We start from the raw sequence: 23,179 nt of genomic DNA on the forward strand, positions 1-23,179 counted from the left end.
GCTTAACCCCGCCCCTCTGTCCCACCCATCGCCCGTGGTCGGCAGAAGAGCGGGGCAGGCAGGAGGCAGTTCTTCGGCGGCTGTGGAGCTGCGCGGCTTTGCCTTTTGGCTTGGTGGGGAATGTTGGGGGGGAGTGAAGAAAATTGAAACAGATTACGGATGGCACTCCTTCCAGGAAAACGCCTCCGTTACATCTTCCGCTGCCAGCCAGGCCATGCTGGCGGCAGCGCAACAAAGAGAGGCATTCGCTTTCCTCCTGCCCTCAGCCGACTGACCGTGGGCTCCTTCCCGAGCTCGGAGAGCTTCCTGGGCATGAAAGCTCGCAAATGCAACAAGAACGAAAGCCAGGAAGCTCTCCGAGCTCAGGAAGGAGCCCACGGTCAGTCGGCTGCGGGCGGGAGGAAGGCGAATCCCCCGTGGGCTCCGTTACATCTTCTGCTGCCAGCCAGGCCATGCTGGCAGCAGCGCAACAAAGAGGCATTCACTTTCCTCCCGCCCGCAGCCGACTGACCATGAGCTTGCTGGGAAGCCCCGCAGCCCGGCTGTCACTTTTTAAAACAGCCGGGAGTTTTCCCAGCAGCCTCCGAGAACCGAGAACCCAAACGCCAAACCCTCCACACACTTTGCCCTGAATGCCTCCTGGCTCACGTGGGCAGCAGCAGACCCCCTTTGGGTTTTCGGCTCGGGGGGGGGGGCAGGAGGACCTTCCTAACTCCCTCCCCCTGAGCCGAAAACCCAAAGGAAGTCTGCTGCTGCCCGCTTGAGTTAGGAAGGTCCTACTTCTCCCCCCCCCAGCCAAAAACCCAAAGCCTGTCTGGCCAGCGGGGATGAAAGAGCAGGACTCCCCGGGTGGAAGGCGTGCTCGGCTATGCCGCTCCAGCCCCTTTCGGCCGAGCCTCCCCCGCCAAGCAAAGCTGAGCCGGGCATGGCGGAGACGGCAGCGCCGCTGCTGCTCCGGTCGCCTAGTCCTCTCCTGCCTCCCGCGCCAATGTTGCCCGCTGCGTCGGGCGCCACCAGCCCCGAGTCGGACACACCCTCACCGCTGCTGCCCCCAGTTGCTGCCCGCCCCCTCTCGCTGGAGGTCTAGCTGGAGCCTGAGCCAGGCCCGCTCGGCCGCGCCTCCTCGCCCGCCCAGGATACTGACCTGCTGCCTCGCCCCGCGCCCATCGCAGACCATCTTTGTGTTTTTGGATGGGAGGAGAGAGTCAGGAAGGTCTTCCTGCTCCTCCCCCAGCCAAAAACACAAAGAAACACAAAAAAAACAACAACAAACCGCCGGCGGTTTCAGCCTCCCTTTGCCCCACGCTGCTTCGCCCTGCCTGTTGTCCTGGGAGAAGTGCTGGGGGGAGACGACAGCTGGGCAGTGGGGCTTCTCAGAGGCCTCCCGAACCCAAACTTCCGCGTTCGGCGTTCGGAGGCTCCTGGGAAGCCGCTCGGCTGTTTTAAAAGGTGACCGCCGGGCTGAGGGGCTTCCCAGCACCCCCCCAACCCCGAACCCGGAAGTTCGGCAAAAGTTTGGGGTTCGGGAGGTTGCTGGGAAGCCCCCCAGCCCGGCTGTCACCTTTTAAAACAGCCGGGCGGCTTTCCAGGAGCCTCCCGCAGCAGAACGCCAAACCCGAACGTCCGCATTCGGCGTTCGGAGGCTCCTGGAAAGCTGCCCGGCTGTTTTAAAAGGTGACAGCCGGGCTGGGGGGCTTCCCAGCAACCTCCCGAACCCCGAACTTTTGCTGAACTTCCGGGTTCGGGGTTCGGGGGGTGCTGGGAAGCCCCCCAGCCCAGCGGTCACCTTTTAAAACAGCCGGGCGGCTTCCAAGGAGCCTCCGAACGCAGAACCCGGAAGTTCGGGTTTGGCGTTTGTAACTCGAAAAAAGTTCATAAGAAGAGGCAAATTTTTTCTGAACCCCGGGTTCGTATCACGAGTTGTTTGTAAGACGAGGGGTTCGTATCTTGGGGTACCACTGTACATGTAAAGATCTGGAGACTCTCTGGGTTTGCATGCAAAATAAAGAAGGTTCTGTCATTAGAATTGGGGTGATCTATAGGCCTCCAGGGCAATCTGAGGAACATGACAGCAAGATGGTGGATGAAATTACCCAAATGGCAGTAAAGGGAGATATTGTGGTTATGGGTTATTTCAACATACCTGATGTTGACTGGAATATCCCCAGTGCCCTTACATGCAAAAGTAAGAATATAGTAGAGGCCTTTACAGGAGCAGCTCTGCCACAGCTAGTTAAGACACCAACTAGAGGGGAGAATATTCTAGATTTAGTTTTTACGAATGGGAATTGGGTTTCAGAGGTCAAGGTGGGAGAAAATGTAGGTTGCAGTGACCATCTATGTTTGTGGTTTGATGTAAAAACTGATTGTGAGCAATCCTACACTGCAACCAAAGTATTGGATTTCAGAAAAACAAATTTTAATGCAATGCAGGAATATTTAAATAATGAATTAAAGGGGAGGGATAAAATGGCAGGAGCGAGCACCCAGTGGACTGTATTAAAAAATGCCATCTTAAAAGCAACTGGACTGTATGTAAGGCAAATAACTAAAGGTAAAAGGAAGAAGAAACCGCTATGGTTTAGCAATGATGTAAGGACTATAGTCAATAAAAAAAGGCTGCCTATAGGAGGTATAAAGAGTCTGGAAGTATAGCTGATAGAGAGGTGTATAAAATGAGACAGAAGGAGGCGAAACAGATAACATACGCTGCTAAAGCCTCAAAAGAGGAAGAAATTGCCAAATCTGTAAAGAAGGGGATAAAACCTTCTTCAGATATATTAGTGATAGGAAGAAGAAAAACTGCAGCATCACGAAGCTTAGTACCGGGAATAATACATGCATTGATGGGAATAAGGAGATCGCTGACCATTTCAATAGCTACTTCTGTTCAGTTTTCTCAAAAGACACCTTACAAAATAATACTATTGAGGGATATAGCATTGCTTTCAGCTGTACGGATTAAGCTCCAGTGATCTTAGAAGCCGATGTCTTAGAAGAACTTGAACGATTAAAGATAAATAAGGCAATGGGTCCAGATGGAATCCACCCCAGAGTTCTTAAAGAACTCAGATCTGTCATTGCTAGCCCCCTGACTGATTTGTTTAATCAATTCCTGTTAACAGGAGATGTTCCTGAGGAATGGAGAATGGCCAGTGTTGTGCCTATCCACAAGAAGGGCAGTAGAGAAGAAGCTGGTAACAATAGGCCAGTTAGCTTGACATCAGTTCTAGTTAAAATGATGGAGACTCTACTCAAAAAGAGGATAAATCAGCACCTAAAAAACAATAACTTATTGGACCCAAATTAGCATGGCTTTACTGAAAGCAAATCATGTCAGACTAATTTCATTGATTTCTTTGACTATATCACAAAGGTGTTGGATCAAGGTGGTGCCATGGATATTGCCTATCTGGACTTCAGCAAAGCCTTTGATACAGTTCCACATAAAGATAAATTCGTGAAGATTGGACTTAATCCCTGGATAGTTCAATGGATTTGCAGCTGGCTGAAGTGTAGACATCAGAGAGTTATTGTTAATGGTGAGTATTCTGAGCAGAAACAGGTTGCAAGCGGTGTGCCACAAGGGTCTGTTCTGGGTCCTATTCTTTTTAATATGTTTGTGAGTGACATAGGGGAAGGTTTGGTAAGGAAGGTTTGCCTATTTGCCGATGACTCTAAAGTGTGCAATAGGGTTGATATTCCTGGAGGCGTCTGTAATATGGTAAATGATTTAGCTTTACTAGATAAATGGTCAAAGCAATGGAAACTGCAGTTTAATGTTTCCAAATGTAAAATAATGCACTTGGGGAAAAGGAATCCTCAATCTGAGTATTGTATTGGCAGTTCTGTGTTAGCAAAAACTTCAGTTGAGAAGGATTTAGGGGTAGTGATTTCTGACAGTCTCAAAATGGGTGAACAGTGCAGTCAGGCGGTAGGGAAAGCAAGTAGGATGCTTGGCTGCATAGCTAGAGGTATAACAAGCAGGAAAAGGGAGATTATGATCCCGCTATATAGAGTGCTGGTGAGACCACATTTGGAATACTGTGTTCAGTTCTGGGGACCTCACCTACGAAAAGATATTGACAAAATTGAACGGGTCCAAAGACGGGTTACAAGAATGATGGAAGGTCTTAAGCATAAAATGTATCAGGAAAGACTTAATGAACTCAATCTGTATAGTCTGGAGGACAGAAGGAAAAGGGGGGACATGATCGAAACATTTAAATATGTTAAAGGGTTAAATAAGATCCGGGAGGGAAGTGTTTTTAATACGAAAGTGAACACAAGAACAAGGGGACACAATCTGAAGTTAGTTGGGGGAAAGATCAAAAACAACATGAGAAAATATTATTTTACTGAAAGAGTAGTAGATCCTTGGAACCAACTTCCAGCAGACATGGTTGGTAAATCCACAGTAACTGAATTTAAACATGCCTGGGATAAACATATATCCATCCTAAGATAAAATACAGGAAATAGTATAAGGGCAGACTAGATGGACCATTTCTGCCGTCAATCTTCTATGTTTCTATGTTTCTACATTAAAATTCCAAAATGGCTCTCCACAATGGAGGTCATCATTTATCCAAACTTATTAGACCCAACCAAAACCCTGAGCTACAAGGATATATTATTTCCAGATGGCTGTCTAAAACCAAGAGAATTACTTTATTTTCCGAACTCCAAAATGGACTGGTGGACATATACCCAAATCAGTACCAGATATAAAAAAGATACTGAAGTTGGCATAGAGCCAACTCTGAACCCATTGGATAAGATTCTTACAGGCCCAGTTGAAAAAAAACATAACAAATCTTTACAATTATTTGTTAGAAAATGACAACTTAGAAGAAATTGTCAAGGGCCCAATGCTCACATGGACAAAAAATATAGGACAGAATATGCATCTTGCTGAATGGGAGAAAACCTGGACAACAATCACCAAAATCACATTATCTGTTGCTTACAAAGAAAATTATTATAAACTATTTTAGAGATGGTATCTCTCCCCTTCCAAAATCACTAAAATCTACTCAAAAGCTAATGCAATTTGCTGGAAAGGTAAAAAAGAAATTGGTACGTTTTACCATATGTGGTGGTCCTGCCCCAAAGTAAAAACTTTATGGAAAACAATACACAAATGGTTGTTAGAAATAACACAAACAGAAATCGAATTCTCCCTGAAAGCTTTCCTATTAGGAATATGGGATAAAAAATACCCAAAACCAACACTTCATTTGATGAGCCATATAATCACTGCAATTTATTTATTTATTTATTTATTTATTTATTTATTCATTCATTCATTCATTTATTCATTCATTCATTCATTTAATTTGTATGCCGCCCCTCTCCATAGGCTCGGGGTGGCTCACAGCAGTGATAGAAACAATGTACAATACAAATCTAATAATACGAAGTTAAAAACCCATAATTTAAAAAACATGCACACAACACACCATACATAAATTAGGCCTGGGGAAGATATTTCATACATATATAGGCCTGGGGAAGATATTTCAATTCCCCCATGCCTGACGGCAGAGGTGGTTTTTGAGAAATTTATGAAAGGCAGGGAGGGTGGGGGCAATTCTGATCTCTGGGGGGAGTTGGTTCCAGAGGGCCGGGGCCACCACAGAGAAGGCTCTTCCCCTGGGTCCCGACAAATGACATTGTTTAGTCGACGGGACCTGGAGAAGGCCAACTCTGTGGGACCTAACCGGTCGCTGGGATTCGTGCGGCAGAAGGCAGTCCTGGAGATATTCTGGTCTGATGCCATGAAGGGCTTTATAGGTCATAACCAACACTTTGAATTGTGACCAGAAACTGATCGGCAACCAATGCAGATTGCAGAGTGTTGGTGAAACATGGGCATACTTGGAAAAGTCCATGATTGCTCTCGCAGCTGCATTCTGCATTCTGCACGATCTGAAGTTTCCGAGCACTTTTCAGAGGTAGCCCCATGTAGAGAGCATTACAGTAGTCGAGCCTCGATGTGATGAGGGCATGAGTGACTGTGAGCATTGAGTCCCAGTCCAGATAGGGCCACAACTGGTGCACCAGGCGAACATGGGCAAATGCCCCCCTCGCCACAGCTGAAAGATGTTTCTCTAATGTGAGCTGTGGTTCGAGGAGGACACCCCAGTTGCGGACCCTCTCTGAGGGGGTCAGTAATTCCCCCCCCCCAGGGTAATGGACGGACAGATGGAATTGTCTTTGGGAGGCAAAACCCACAGCCACTCCGCCTTATCAGGGTTGAGTTTGAGTCTGTTGACACCCATCCAGACCCTAACAGCCTCCAGGCACCAGCACATCATTTCCACTGCTTCACTGACTGGACATGGGGTGGAGATGTAAAGCTGGGTATCATCCGCATACTGATGATACCTCACCCCATGCCCTTGGATGATCTCACTCAGCGGTTTCATATAGATATTAAATAGCAGGGGGGAGAGGACCGACCCCTGAGGCACCCCACAAGGGAGCAACTAGAGGTCGACCTCTGACCCCCCACTAACACCGACTGCGACCGACCAGAGAGATAGGAGGAGAACCACTGAATACCAGTGCCTCCCACTCCCAACCCCTCCAGCCGGTGCAGAAGGATACCATGTTCGATGGTATCAAACGCCGCTGAGAGGTCAAGAAGCAGGAGGACAGAGGATAAACCCCCGTCCCGGGCCCGCCAGAGATCATCCATCAGCGTGACCAAAGCAGTTTCCATGCTGTAGCCGGGCCTGAATCCTGACTGCTGAGGGCCTAGATAATTGGCTTCTTCCAAGGACCGCTGGAGCTGGAGCGCCACCACCTTCTCAACAACCTTCCCCATAAAGGTGAGGTTGGAGACTGGGTGTTAGTTGTTGAGAATGGCTGGGTCCAGGAAAGGCTTCTTGAGGAGGGGGCGCACAAGTGCCTCCTTGTAGGGATCTGGAAAGGACCCCTTCCCCAAAGAAGCGTTGACAATCTCCTGGACCCAGCTCCGTGTCACCTCCCTGCTGGCCAAGACCAGCCAGGAGGGACATGGATCCAGCAAGCAGGTGGCGGAACTCACAGCTCCAATGGCCTTGTCAACTTCATCAGGTGTCACCAGATCAAACTCTTCCCAGACAGATGGACAAGTACGGGCCCGAGACACCTCGACTGACTCATTGTCAGTTGACTCTGTTATCCAATTGGAGTCGAGGTCCACTTGGATCTGAGCAATTTTATCAGTGAAAAACGTGTTAAAGTCCTCAGAACTACTCTGTGAGGGCTCCCCAACTCCCCCCTGGTTAAGAAGGGAGCGGGTCACCCTAAACAGAGCGGCTGGGCGGGATTCCGCTGATGCAATCAAGGCGGCATGATACGCACGTCTTGCCTTTTTGAGCGCCACTTTGTAAGTCTTAATATGAGCTCTTACAAATGTTCGATTGGATTTGGACTTACTCTTCCTCCATTGCTTCTCCAGATGTCTCTTCTGGCGTTTCAACTCCCGGAGCTCCTCATTGAACCATGGAGCTCTACAGGGTCTAGTGCCGTGGAGAGGTCACAATGGCGCAATTCGGTCAAGGGCCTCCGCTGCAGCCTTGTTCCAAGAGGGACTTGCAACCCGCAATCTCTGGAGCAACAAGTCTACGCAGGCAAAGGCTCTCCCTGGCTATAATAGCCACTACTCCCTCCCTTCCCTGGGGTCGAGGTTGATGCCATATCTGAAACCTGGCTGGGCAAATTTCGGAGAGAGGAACTCCTCCCTCCGGGCCCAGCCAGGTTTCAGTTACACATGCCAGGTCGGCCTCCTCATCCAGGATCAAATCCCGGATGAGGCGAGCTTTATTTACCACCAACGTAGCCTTGAGTAGCAGCAACCTGAGCCCAGGACCAGAATTACACTCATCACCAGTGCCCAGAGTTGAGCTCACGGAGCCAGAACAAGGAATCGTTATTAAGCAGCGATCCCTCCTTCCCCTGGAACGGCTAGCTCCGTGGCTCCCGCCATATCTGCCTCTCCCCAGCAAGACCAGAATATTCTGACCCTCAGAGAAAGGTGCCCCCTCCCCTCCTGCCTCTCCAGCGTCAGGTGTGCCAAACATTTCATTCATACCATACTCAGTCATCCATAGCAAGATCTCCTCCACCTGCCCTATCCCATCCGCCTCACCCATCCCACCCATCCCCATTCAGTCGACCACATTCATAATAATCATAGATATCCATCGCTAAAAGCCCCCTATAAATAATTAAAAATATCACTAAAAACCCAGTAATTAATTTAAAATATAATTAATTAATTTAACCCCCCTAAAATTAACTAAAAAATTTAGATATAAGCATAAAAAGTAGCATAGAAGAATTAATTTGCTAATAGTTCTTAAAAGACAAAGAGAAAGAAGCAGCAGCAAGAGGACACCAAACTCCAGGCTGGTTAAGATCTCAAAGTGGTAGAAGTTCTAGAAAAGTCCAATATCAGCATCTGAGTCTCAGAGTGCAAATACAAGATGATCTTCTCAGTGCTGGACATATCCACAGACCAGCAATTTAAAGGTTCCGTCTCTTTACCTCGGTTGGAATTGTCTCCTGTTCTTCTTTCTCTGTGGGAACCAATTCACACTGGACGCCCTGGTCGACTTCCAGCAACCTTCAGTCCCGCCGGGCGACATCTCCATCTCCTTCACCCTTTTTTATCCCCGCACAGACTGTACAGCTGCAAGTCGCCCCTAGATAGCCCTCACACGATCCCAGTAACTCTTTATCCTCCCCTTTTTATGGCAGCAAAAGTCAGTGGCTCGATTCCAACAGTGATTTAATGGTCCCTCCAACACCAGGTGCCCCCACCATTTGGCATCCCGGTGTCCTAGGTCCATGCAGTTCAGCCTGCGTCCCCGTCCGGCATGCCCTCTTGGATGCCTCTCCAGTGCTGCCCAATTCACAGCAGCTCTCACCTGCTGCTTGTCGGGGTGCTTCGGTGTTCTCAGCGTCTGTCGAAGTTGTGGAGAGACGCCTGCGTCCCCATCCAGCACACCCCCCTGGAAGCCTCTCCAGCGCAGCCCAATTCACAGCAGCTCTCACCTGCTGCTTGTTGGGATGCTTCGGTGTTCTCAGTGTCTCTCGAAGTTGTGGAGAGACGCCTGCGTCCCCGTCCCGAAGCCTCACCCCATGTGAAAACAGGTGTGCAGAGGTTTTGGGAGCAATGAGATTAACATATGCCCAAAATCAAGACACTCCGTCAGAAAAGAAAATACTGTAATAGAGAAAATATACAGGTGTGTGGAGATGGACCAAATGACAAGAGACATTAGAGACACGAACGTTGATGAAACATACAAACCATGGGATAAATGATACGACTGGATGCAGAATAGAATAACCCAAAGAAATGTTAAAAGATCTACACAAACTCAGATAACAACAATATAATATTTACGTTTAGTAAGATAGTAGTTACCTATTTTTCTATTTATCTTTTTAACAATGAATTTAATCGATTAGAAATTGAACATTTGTATACTGAAATAGAAATGGGGCAGAGTTAGGTATGTATGTGGCCTGGAGAAGAGGGTGCCCCCAAAGATAAGTAAGGGAGAGTCCAATCCCAAGCAGCACCCATGGGTCTGCTTCCATTGTGGCAGAGAGGGTGATCAGGTAGCCGCTTGCTCAAACCCTCAGCCCGGGCCTATGACTAAGCACTCCTCACTAAAAAGAGAGAAAGCTATGGTCAAACCCAAGACTACTGCCAGAGAAGGGAACAAATTCAAATATTTTTTATCCTGCAGTGAGGAGGAAGATAACCCAAATGAAGAGCCAGGAACTGGTCAGAGAGGATGGCAGCAGTGACCATAATCCACTGGTGACTCAAAATTTACCATTTGTGACAGTGCAATTAAAAGTAGTCTCTTTGGGGTGGAAAGTGGAATAAATAACGTTAATAGATTCTGGATGTACCTGATATCTTATAAGCCTAGCTGTAGCAGAGGGCTTGGAATGCAACCCTGCAAATTAAAAGTACTGGTGGTATTCCAATAGTTGGACAGTTCCTTAGTGACTCTTCTAGATTTGTAACAGAACTCTGATGGAAGACATGCAAGGCAAAATCTTTACTAAGCTGGACTTGAGAGATGCGTATTACCGGGTTGTGGATTAAAGCTGGAACTGCCCAATGAGTTGTTTCCAGTTCCAGTTCTTCCTTTCAACCTGCAGGGGGCATCCACCATGTTCATGCAACTAATTAATTAAGTCCTGTATGAACATTTATTCAAGGGTATCTTAGTTTATTTGAATGACATCTTAATTTATACCAAAACATGGAGGAGCATATGAAGTTGGTAGAGACTGACCTGCAAAAGCTATTGGTGGTACAGTTGTATGTGAAACTTTCCAAATTTCACCAACCCAAATTGGACTATCTAGGCTACTGAGATTCTCATGAAGGAATGGAGATGGAGCCAGAAAGATGTAACCAGTACTAGAATGGGGAGTGCTGCACATTTGAAAGCAGTTGCAGTTTCCTAGCCTTCATGAACTTTTATAGATAATTCATTCTCACTTTACTCAGATTGCTTTTCCATTAAAGAGGAAAGAAGGCCTAAACCTGGAACCCCTCTCAAATAGTCCATGGAATGCCAGAAGGCCTTTGAAAAATTCAAGTGATTATTCTCAGAGGAACCAATTCTGAAATATCCAACCCCAATAACCTTTTGTCATACAGGCAGACAAAGTGATATAGCAATCGGGACTTGCAACTATGTGCTTATATCTCTCAAAAACTATCTGAGACAGAATGTAGATGGATAGTTTGGGGAAAAGAGGCTTATGCGGTGAGATGGGTGTTACTCACATGGGACACTTCCTGGAAGGAAACAAGGAATCTTTCAAGGTCTGGACTGATCATAAAGGCTTAGAAACACTGAAACACCCTCCCCCCAATTGAGGTGGAATGATTTAAATTTAAATTGATTTAAATTTACATTAAAGTATTTGCCCGGGAAAGAAACTTTCTAGCAGATGCCTTGTCCAGAATGCCTCAGTGTAATATTAGAAGAAGGTGGTAGACATCATCATCTCCACCAATCAAATAGTATCACTGCTCGCCACCAGAGCCCAATAAAAAGTACTGCCCAATTTGTCTGAGGACACAACATGGGAATAAAAATAGCCCTGTTCCAAGATGAATGGTTCTTTAAAAATACAAAGAAAACATGCATACATGGGCAGCAAAATGTACGTGCCAGCCAGCCAAAGACTCTTAGTTTTGCAGAGGAGCCATGACTGTAAAAACATAGGACATTTTGTTTTCATTAAAACCCTATACCTAATTTTTGGTAAAATTTGACATCAATTTTGGGGGGGGCATGAAAAAGAATATAGAAGCTACATGGCTAGTTGTTCTATATGTGCAGCAGCAAAAGGGATGGTGGGCAAGCCCTGGGGGATATTACAGCAGGTGGCTAACCCATCAGTATCTTGGAAAGTAATCTCCATGGATTTTATTGTTGAGCTACCTGAAAGCTCTGATTTAGATTACCACTGACCTTTTTTTCAAAACAAATATATTTCATGATGTGCCCAAAGGTCCCCTCTGCCCAAACCCTGGAAAATTATGCAACACGTTTATTATCTGCATGGGGCTCCCAAATGAACTATTTCTGATCACGGAGTGCGATTCACCTCACAATTCTGACAAGAGTTCTTGAAATTACTAGGGACTACCCAAGGTCTTAGCTCCTCCCATCATCTTCAGAGTAACAGTGTATCAGGCTGAAGCCATCATTTGGAGTTATAGACTTTGGCTTGCCACAATATTATAGTACCAAGGTCATTAGGAGGGGTAGTTACATGAGAGGGAAAGCTACTATCCACAACACATTCCTTTCTTGAAGTCCAAGGTCATCCTTTGTTCTGCACCAGCGGATGTAAGGAGGCAGTCAATGGAATCCCTGCAACCAGACTGGTCCTTGTGATGAACTGGTGGATATGGGGATGAGGGATAAACCTTGACCTGGGTGGGGTGCTGGAAGGAAGTTAGTATCGGGATGGCAACAGTGTAACCAGCATGGCTCTGTTAATAAATTGAATCTTGGATGAGAGATTTGGGCTGGACTCTGATTTATTTCTCAGATGCTATTTGCGGTGCTGACACAGCGCCTATAAATATGCCAATGGTGTTTTGGAACAATTCTTGAGGTATTATATCAATTATCAGCAGGATAATTGGGCAGACCTACTCTCATTTGCAGAAGTGGTGTATAAATAATGCAATACATAGCAGCACTGGCTTTGTCCCTTTCCAAGTTGCAACAGACAGAGATTTTGTTGCCATGCCAGAACTCCCACAGGAGGCACTTCAGTGCCTCTCCCTAACAGAGTAAAAGAAACAATTGCAAATTACATAACCAGTGGTTTGCCAGGATTTGGCAGAGGTCAGAGAAATGTATAACAAACATGCTGAACATAACCCCACAGAAAAAAATTGAAATAGGGGATGGAATTTGTCTACCAAGTATTAGCAGTTTGTTCTGACCCAGCCTTCACAGAAGCAAGAAACAGACTTTCTGCAAAGAAAAAACCTTCTTTATTTACACAATGGGAATTAACTGCATTCACCAACAGAAAGTCCAGGCAAGAGTCTGACTGAAGCAATAGTCCTTATTAGCTCATCAAGATGCCGTGATGTAAGGCTTTGAGCTCCCAGCCAGAAAGCTGCAAATTAAGTCAGACAAATAGACAAACCTCAGTTCTGACAAGGCAGTCTTAGTCGCAAACTTTCTGGAAATGTGAACTGTTGTCTGTTACAACCACCACTCCCCTTTCCTCCTATTTATTCCCCAGTCAGAGAGGGGCCATTCAGCAACCCTATTTTTTCCTTTTTTTGCTTTCCGAGCTGGCTCTCCTATCTGCTCTGCACATACACTCATATAAAGCAGGCCCCAGCTGTTCCTCCCCCTCACTCATCTCTGACTCCAAAGGCAGCTGCCTCTATGGTGGCTGGGAAATGCAGGACAGCCCTGGCTCTATCTCTGTGTCTCATGCTGAGCATCCATTGGAGCCTTCCCCAGGCTCCAGAACTGGCCAAAGTTCTTCCCCAACCTCCTCCTCATCCAAATCTGCTGCCAGTTCCACTGGCAGCTGGAGGACAACAACTCAGTCTAGACAACCTTTGTAAAAGTTTGGATCAACATTTGTAGGTCCTTTACCCATTGTAAAAAATATTAACCCAGTCAGGCACTGTTAAATTTATATTACCAAATTATCAGCCATTTGTTTGAAACGGTGTAGGATCTCTTGCTTGAAAGGGGTGGGGGTGAACTTGAAAATCTCCAAGATCTCTTCCAAATTTGTTATTCTGTACTGTTGTGTTAATTTGCTAGATTACTATACCTGTTTCTCTTTGAGTAGAAGCAACTTTTGATCCTTGATGACAAAGTAGCGTTCCTGAAATTTGTTCCCCAAAAGCTTGGCCAACTCCTCACGGCATTTCAAAAGACCATATTTTGGGCTCTCACGTTTAGTATCTACAGCAAAATAGAGACACTGGAAATAGGTTTTACAAAGAGAAGTTATATTTCAGATACATATACCAGGCAAATTAGTTACAGAATCATTATTTAATAGTTATGTGACAGACGTGTGGCATCTTTTTAATTTCATGATTTTTTGCTGAATCTGAATATCTTTTTCTAAAGAAAGATGGCAATGGGAATAGACACACCCTGTGGTGCTCCTGAAGATGGCTGTGAAGGGTTTGGATGCTTGCTTGTTGCTGTCTGCTATAGGCCTTCTTTTTTTAGTGACCAGGGAAGCAATTGGCCAGCCATAGAGTTCTGCTGTTAAGCAATTATGCCCTGGTGAAACAACTGAAGGTTTACCCAGTGCACAAGTGATGACATAGGAATTCTGCTACACTGAGTGATTTTAAACACAATATACAAAGAAATATGAAATAAACCCTATGAAAGAAATTCTGCAGCCTCCAATCTTGGTACCTCTCCTCCATTTTCATTTGCAAAGCAAAATGTTTTGAAATGGAAGCTTATCAAAGAGAGATCCAATCTAGAATTAAGGAAATTTACAGTCAGAACAATTAATCAATGGAATTGATTGCCTCTCTGAGTTGTGAGTGCTCTATTGCTGGAGATTTTTTTTAAAAAAAAGATGGGACAATCATTTCTCTGGAATGGAATACAGTGATACCTTGTCTTACAAACTTAATTGGTTCCGGGACGAGGTTCTTAAGGTGAAACGTTTGTAAGATGAAACAATGTTTCCCATAGGAATCAATGGAAAAGCGATTAATGCGTGCAAGCCCAAAATTCACCCCTTTTGTCAGCCGAAATGCCTGTTTTTGCACTGCTGGGATTTCCCTAAGGCTCCCCTCCATGGGAAACCCCACCTCCGGACTTCTGTGTTTTTGCGATACTGCAGGGGAATCCCAGCAAGGGAATCCCAACATCGCAAAAACGAGCACTTCGCTGGCAATGGAAGTCCGGAGGTGGGGTTTCCCAGCGAAGGGAGTATCAGTGAAATCGCAGCATCACAAAAACACCGAAGTCCTCGAAACCCCACCTCCGGACCTCTGTGTTTTTGCGATGCTGCGATTTCACTGAGGCTGCCCTCACTGGGAAATCCCACCTCTGGACTTCCATTGCCAGCAAAGCGCCCGTTTTTGCACTGCTGGGATTTCCCTGCTGGGCTTCCCCTGCAGCATCACAAAAACAAGGAAGTCTGGAGGTGGGGTTTCCCATGGAGTGGAGCTTCAGGGGAATCCCAGCAGCACAAAAACGGGTGCTTCACTGGCAACGGAAGTCCGGAGGCGGGGCATTCCAATGGTGGCGGTGGGTTTGTAACGTGAAAATAGTTTGTAAGAAGAGGCAAAAGACTTCCGGTCTGGCTCGGGACCACAGCGGAGTCTCCTGGGCAGGGCTCTGCCCCGAGACTCCTTTCACCTCTCCAGAGGTCACTGATTGCGATCAGATCGAGTCCGGATGGCTCGATCCTAGAACAGGGGGCTTCCCTCTGTCCGGGGAGCCGTCGCCAAAGCTCTGGGGACAGCGGTCTGCCCTGCAGCTCTGGAGCAAGGAGAACCGATCCCCTGCGAAGAGGATACGGCCATTGCGATCCCCCCAAACCATCGGGAAGCAAGGAAAGTTCAGTGAAAGTAAAGATATTGAACTCTTTTGAAGTGAAAAAGGAATACACAAAGGCAAGGCAAAACCAAGGTAAATTCTTTTTACGTTCCATGTTAAAATAAGAAGATCGGAGTTAAAGAAAGTTGAAAGTAAAAGTATTTTGAACAAGGCGAAAGAGAAAGTTATTTAAAAATTTGTATCCAAGCGTGAATCAACAGCCGGATCTATTTCTTTTCACTTTCACCTATCGCTTTGAATTTGAACTTGAACTTTTGAACGTTTAAAAATTAGAGAAAACTACTTACAAAATATTTGAAATGAGACTATAAAAGATCTAATACATTTAAAGTGAAATACCATTAAATAAATTTTGGAACCAATTTTTTCTTTTTGCTAAATATAGAACAATAAATCCCGGGCTCTATTTTGACTAGCGGAGGGATTACGACTGTCTTTGATATAACTACTAACTTTTAAAAAGAAGATGAAGTAAACCTGCAATTTTAAAACAACTGGAAAGCAAAACGAATTGATACAATAAGACAAGGAATATTTCTCTTTATTCTGGATTGTCTTTATTTGGATTGCTACGTTTGGATTATTGGTGATTTTGTTGGATCTGCAGTGGAGAGATCGTTCACATTGTTTTAAGTAGAGAAAGAGAGACTGACTCCATTTTAAAAATTTGGCAACTGACTTGAAATTAATTGGAGAATCGGGACAGTACAAATTTTAAGAAGATTTAATTTCCTTTTTTAGCCAACGGGACCTTTTTAAATTTACACTAAAATTTTCTTTTTGGCAATTGACTAGATCTTCAATCAACAGGATTATTTTACCTATAAGAAGAATATAAGTATATAAATATTTGTATTCTGCTCTTTAAATTTTACAGCATTAATTTTTTTAAAAAAAAATTTCTTCTCTCCTTTTTCCCGTTTGATCTCCCCAAAAGAAAATTAATTTAGAACACATGCACTGCTAATAATCCTTGGTTTTCCTGCTCTACCTTAGCGAAATTAAAATCTCCCTTTCTTCCTGAGACTGCTTTTTTTTATTTCCCTTTTCCCTTTTCTCCTTTTAGCTATATAGCTACTTATCTACTTTTCTTCTCTTCCTATTAATATTTTTTCTTCCCTGTGCTGAATTTCTCTTTCTCCTTTCTCTTTCAAATTGTTTTATTTGTCTAATCCTTTCTTGGTCTTGTTAATTTAAGGCAATAAGACAACATATTGTGATAGTTGCTAATAATTTCATTGATATTTTTGTTATATTATTAATTAAATTTTATTGTGATATTTTAAAGGAAATTTGTTGAAAAATCAATTGAATAGGTTTGGAATTTATAGTGATTTTCTCCTTTTCACTAATATAAAATAATAATAATTGTAAATTTGGAAATGTCGAGTACTTCAACCTATACTAAAACAGCCAAAAAACAAACAGTAACTCCTGCTTCAACACCCCAAGGATCACCTCACCCTTCTCTGGTACACCAGACTTTATCTTTAACCATGTCTACTAAGGAGAAGGAGAAAGAGAAACCACAACAACCCACTCTCATAACAATACAAGAGACTTTGAATGCGATGAAAGACTTTATGCTTAAATCACAAGATGATGCAACTCAACAAAGAGATGCCATAAAAGACGATGCAACTCAACAAAGAGAAGCTATAAAAACAGAGATGGCTGAATTAAAAGTAGATACGGGAGAAATGAAGGCTCAGATGAAGGAGATTCAACAAACTCTGAAAGAGAGTGAAGATCGAGTAAAAATAATTGAAGAGAAGCCTGACAAAGTGGAGAAAAGAATGGACTATCTTGAGGACAGTGCTGACTCGCGTTATAGAAGATATGATGAATCAATCACTCATCTGGAAATGCAACATGCTTCATATGGGCTACGATTTCAAAATATAATAGAAGAAAAAGATGAAGATTTAAAGATGCTTATGGCTGAAACCATTGGAGGAATCCTCCAGGTGGATCCCACAGAAATTATGAAAGAAATCGATGAAATTTTCAGAATTTCGAATAGCTACATACGTCGTCACAATCTTCCGAAAGAGATTCACATCAAGTTTGTAAGAAGAACTTTGAGAGATGACATACTGCACTGGGCAAGAACTAGTAAATTGCAACACAAAGGAAAAGAAATAAAAATATTAAAACAAGTCCCAAGAAGTGTCAGAGAAAGCAGAAGAGATTATCATTTCCTAACCAGAATTTTGATTAAAGAAAATATAACTTTTCGTTGGCTCATTCCACAAGGACTATCATTAACCTGGCAATCTAAAAGATACAAACTAAAAAATTTGGATCAAGCAAGAGACTTCTTTGAGAATAGTGGAATAAGCCAACCGGAGCTACCAGTAAAGGAATTGACAGTTCAACAGGAGGAAGTTATGGGGGCAGCTGTTCAAGAAGAAGAACAGGACCAAGGCGCTAGGAGAAAACAACTGCAGCGCGAAACCAAAAAATACCACAAATGACAATACCGAGAGACTTAAAAATTTTCTCAGTAAATGTAAATGGATTGAATGAACCAAAGAAAAAAAACAAATGTTTTCCAAAATTAAAAACCAAAAGGCTCAAATTGTAATATTACAAGAAGTACATATTTAAAAAAGTAATCGGAAATTATTATTAAATCCTAAAATTGGAAATATGTATGCTGCATTAGCAGACCCCCCAAAAAAGAGGAGTAGTGATGTATGTTGAGAATTCTATAAATTCCAAACAATTATTTACTGATGATAAAGGTAGAATTTTGATTGTCCAAGTTAATATTGAATCTAGACCTCTTGCTATTGTTTCTATTTATGCCCCAAATGTAGACCAATGACATTTTATAAAAAATTACATTAAAAAATTACATAGTTAAATATTGAAAATATGCTAATAATTGGAGATTTTAATGCTATTACAAATAGACAGCTAGATCACTCGGGGGGGGGAATAGCAAAAAGAAAAAAAAGAATTTACTACCCACCACTTTTCAAAAAATGAAAGTAGAATTATTATTAAATGATATCTGGAGGGAAAGACACCCTCAAAAAAGACAATATACTTTTTATTCCAACCCCCACAAAATTTGGACAAGAATAGACATGGTATGGGCGCCAAAAACCACCGCAGAACAAATAAAAGAGGTGGAAATAGATGTTAATACATGGGCGGATCACAATCCTGTAGTAGTCTACATGAGAGTTAATAAAAAACATTTTAATTGGCAGATGAATAGAAATATATTGAAAGAAAAAAAAATATAAGGATTGGATCGAGAAAGAACTAAAAATATTTTTTGAAATTAATAAAAACTCAAACACTACTCCACAAAATTTATGGGATACAACCAAAGCATACATAAGAGGATTAACGATATCTTACACAGCAAAACATAATAAGGAAAATAGAATAAAATATGAACAATTAACAAACGAATTAAAACAATTAGAATCTTTATCACAACAAAACATAAAGAATAAAGAATTAAAAGGGAAAATGGAGGTAACTAAACATAAAATTAGATTGATGGAACAGAATCAAACAGCGGAAAAAATAAAAAGAGCTAAACAATATTATTTTGAACATGCTAACAAACCAGGTAGATGGCTCGCATATAAACTTAGGAAGCAGAGGCAGTCAAAAGTAATAAAAAAACTAGAAGATAAAGATGGAATAATAAAATATGATACGGAAGGGAAAGCAAATATTGTACAAAATTTTTTCAAAGAATTATATAAAAAAGAAAATATTAGTGAAGATGAAGTTTTCAAATATTTAGAACATGCTGAGTTACCACAATTAACGGAAGAGCAACAGGCAAATATGGAAGGACCAATAACAATGGAAGAACTTCTTACAATAATTAAAAAACAGAAAAACAATAAAGCTACTGGACCAGATGCTATACCGGCAGAATGGTACAAAATAGAAAATGAGACAATAAGAAATAATACGTTAGAAATTTTTAATGAATGTAGACTTGATGGTAAAATCCCTAAATCTTGGTCTGAATCTTTAATAACCTTAATTCATAAACCGGGTACAGCAATAGAAAAAATTAAAAATTATAGACCCATATCACTATTAAACGTAGATTATAAGATATTTACTGCAATATATGCAAACAGATTAAAAAAGGGGTATAAATGGCATAATTCATCAAGACCAGAACGGTTTTTTACCAGGTAGACAAATTAAAAACAATCTTAGAATGGTTATCAACACACTAGAATATTATGAGCAACTTCCTGGAAAAACATTATCATTAATGTTTCTAGATGCTCAAAAAGCCTTTGACAACGTCAATTGGACATTTATAAAAATGCAATTGAATAAAATGAGATTTGGTCCTAAATTTGCAAATTTAATAGATGCTATCTATTCAAAACAAACTACAAAAATTATATTAAATAACGAACAATTGGAAACATTTGAAATAAATAAAGGAGTTCACCAAGGATGTCCTATATCACCTTTATTATTTATTATGTCCTTAGAAACCCTATTAATTAAAATAAGAGCAGACTCAAATATAAAAGGTCTGACCGTTGGAAAGGAGACATATAAAGGCCAAGCCTTTGCAGATGATCTGACTTTTATAATTGAAGATCTGATAATGACAGTTCCAATATTAATTCAGACAATAGAACAATATGGAAAGGTAGCAGGTTTAAAAATAAATAAAAGTAAAACACAATTTATAACAAAAAATATGAGTAAAATACAAGAAAGCAAACTGGAACACATTTCTGGAATACAAGTAGTTAAAAAGGTTAAATATTTGGGAATATGGTTAACAGCAAAAACAATAACACTAAAAATGATAATTATACAAAATTAATGACGGAAATTAAAAAAGACTTAGAAATTTGGAATAATTTAAAAATATCCTTTTTGGGAAGAGTGGCCACAATTAAGATGAATATTTTGCCTGAAATCCTATTTTTGTTTCAGGTGATCCCAATAAACCCAGGGGGAAACTTTTATAAAGATTTAACAAATATAGTTAAAAAAAATTTATGGCAAGGGAAAAAAACAAGAATAAAGATAAATATGTTAGAAGGTATTAAAGAAAGGGGAGGATTTGCACTTCCTAATTGGAAATTATATTATCAGGCAGCCGCCCTAACGTGGATTAAAGATTGGATAACCTTAGAAGATAAAAGAACATTAAACTTAGAAGGATATGACCTTATGCTCGGTTGGCATGCCTTTATATGGTATGACAAAGATAAAAATCACTCATCTTTTAAAAGACATACTTTAAGAAAATATTTATTAGAAGTCTGGAAAGATATAAGAAAAAACCATTTTCTAACTATCCCTGAATGGGTTGCCCCTTTAGAAGCAATAGTACACCCAAAGTCCATAAAAGATATGAAAATAATAAGATATAAGGATTTATTAAATGATCAAATGAAATTAAAACCTAGGATTAAACTACAAGAGGAAGGGACAATAATTGATTGGTGGCATTACGCACAGATTCGATCTAGATATCAGAAAGATAGCAGGCTCTATATTTTTAACAATAATAAAAATTTATTAAGTAATGTAATTAGTATTAATCAAACCAAAACAATAGGGAAAATTTACAAATATTTGATAGCACACAAAAACATAGAGCTGACCTTAAAAGACAACATGATAAGTTGGTGCAGAAATATCGGAAAGGAAATAGATATAGATACATGGGAGAAAGTCTGGACTTATAATTGGAAAATGACAAAATCAGTGTCCCTAAAAGAAAATCAAATTAAAATGTTTTATAGATGGCACCTCCCACCAAATAGGATAGCAAAAATGTTTCCCAAAACCTCCCCGATGTGTTGGAAATGCAAGAAAGAGATAGGGTCTTATTATCACCAATGGTGGACATGTAGCAAAGCCAGAATGTACTGGAAGATGATAGAGAAAATAATGAAAGAAATAGTAAAGCAAGATGTAGAAATTACCCCGGAATTCTATTTATTAGGAATTACAAATCAGAGTTATGAGAAAGAAATTTTATATTTAATTATACATATTTTAACTACGGCTAGGATTATATATGCGCAAAATTGGAAAGGGGAGAATATCCCCAAAGAAGAAGAAGAAGTCATCACAAAAATATTGGACTGCGCCGAGATGGATATGATGACAAGACGTTTAAATGATCAAGAAGACACAAAATTTTATGAAACGTGGAACAAAGTTTATATATGGATAAATAAGAAAAAATAATAGAAAATTAAGATACAAATGTGTAAATTGTTTTGGTAAGGATAAGATCTTTTTTTAGGTTATAATAGTGCTAGATAAACTAAGTTTGGTTTAGAAACATAGTAGAATTAGTTTACATATTAAGAATTATTATGAGAAGAATTTTATTAAATGAAAAGTTTAACAAATCATTTTTTCTAACATTCAATTATATACTCAATTATGTATTCTTTTTTCTGTATTTAAATTTATACTTTTGAGATAAGCGGGGAATATACATCCCCACCTTTTTATGTTGAATGTACGTATGTCTGTTTGTCTATTTTATGAAAAATTAATAAAAAGATTGAAGAAAAAAAAAAGAAGAAGAGGCAAAAAAATCTTAAACCCTGGGTTTGTATCTCGAAAAGTTTGTGTGACGAGGCGTTTGTAAGACGAGGTATCACTGTAGTTTCTCCTGCTTGAGCAAGAGGTTGAACTAGAAGACTCTGTTATTCTGTTAATTCTTGAGTAAATACAATCATCAACAGCAAAAGGATTTCATATTGCTGTTTTAGTGGGAGATGATAGATACTGGAAATCATGCATTGAACTACTTATTCCTCCTCCATAAAATACTTTTGGACATACTCTTTTATACTATTAGGCCAGTTAGGCCAACACTATCTTCACTATAGCATCCTTCCAGATTTTTAGGGAGAAATCATCTTAGCCTTACATGCCAGAAACAAATTTCAAATCTATTTCTATACAGACAAGAATGTTATAGAAAATGTTCTGATGGTTTTAAAAACAGTAACAAGTATATTTGTCTCTTAAATAATAGGCTGCTCACCTGTGAAAAGACAGCTTCCTTCCTCGATGGACAATTTTTTCACAAGTAAATATGCAGAGCTGGGTTTTGATAACTTGCACCACTGTAGGGCCTGCTCTAGAATTTTCTCCTTGGGATGCAAAGGACGCTCTGAAAAATAATGTTCAGTGAAAGAGTCCAAAGTTTAGTATATGTGGGTATCAGGCAGCCTCAGAAGTATGTTAAGGATGTAGTGTACTATAACTTTATGCCAGGAAGAAGAAAATACCTGATGGAAAAATTGATCCAGACCCTTGAAAGGGACTGGATGAAGAAGAACAAACTCAGATTTAATCTCAAAACAGAATTATTTATTTATTTGTATATGGTATGAATTTTTAAAATTGTTTTTTCCATGGTATGCTTTAATACAATGTCAAATATCTTCTATTTCCAGAACAATAAAATGTAGTATTTTGTTAGTAACTCTTGTATAATCCCAGAAAAAAATCATAATACAAAATTATTAATTTCTCTATAAATATTTTATCCTTTATTGCAAAAAAATATCTAATCTTGTCTTCCATCAAACACAATCATCATGTATTACCTCTCTTCATTAATGTTCCCTCAAGTATATACTGACAAATAAACAATATTTCTAACATTCTAATTAACTGGTAGGTCATAGTGCCTCCTATTTCTCTTTACACATTGAAAATATTAAAAAAGAAAAAAAAGAAAGAAAAAAAGATAAAATCAATTCCATACATTTTTTTCAGTGTACCATAAATCATCTATTGTTCACTAATTCCATTTTTATAAATCTTTCAAAACCGTCTGTATTCTTATATGCCAATTTTACTTATCATGTTTGACTTGCTTTATTAATATACTTCTTTTAAAATATCTCTATTCTTATATTCCAACTTTACTTATCAAATTCAACTTGCTTTGTTTGCACTTTTCAATAAAACTAATTAAGCTTATTTTAATATAATCAACCAACCTAATATTTCAATAATAATAATAATAATAATAATATATTAGATTTGTATGCTGCCCCTCTCCG

General features: G+C 40.8%; 1 protein-coding gene across 1 annotated transcript in view; it reads right to left on the bottom strand.

Moving 5' to 3' along the window:
• ARAP3 (ArfGAP with RhoGAP domain, ankyrin repeat and PH domain 3) overlaps positions 1-23,179 on the bottom strand; it is a 500,752-nt gene that overhangs the window by 123,701 nt on the left and 353,872 nt on the right. The window contains exons 27-28 of the mRNA XM_070746896.1: positions 22,150-22,278; positions 13,354-13,487 (exon numbers count right to left, since the gene is read on the bottom strand). Coding sequence (XP_070602997.1) covers positions 13,354-13,487; positions 22,150-22,278 — 263 coding nt within the window. The remainder of the gene's footprint in view (positions 1-13,353; positions 13,488-22,149; positions 22,279-23,179) is intronic.

Source organism: Erythrolamprus reginae, chromosome 3 (assembly GCF_031021105.1).
Source record: "Erythrolamprus reginae isolate rEryReg1 chromosome 3, rEryReg1.hap1, whole genome shotgun sequence".
In the NCBI taxonomy this organism is placed as follows: domain Eukaryota; kingdom Metazoa; phylum Chordata; class Lepidosauria; order Squamata; family Dipsadidae; genus Erythrolamprus; species Erythrolamprus reginae.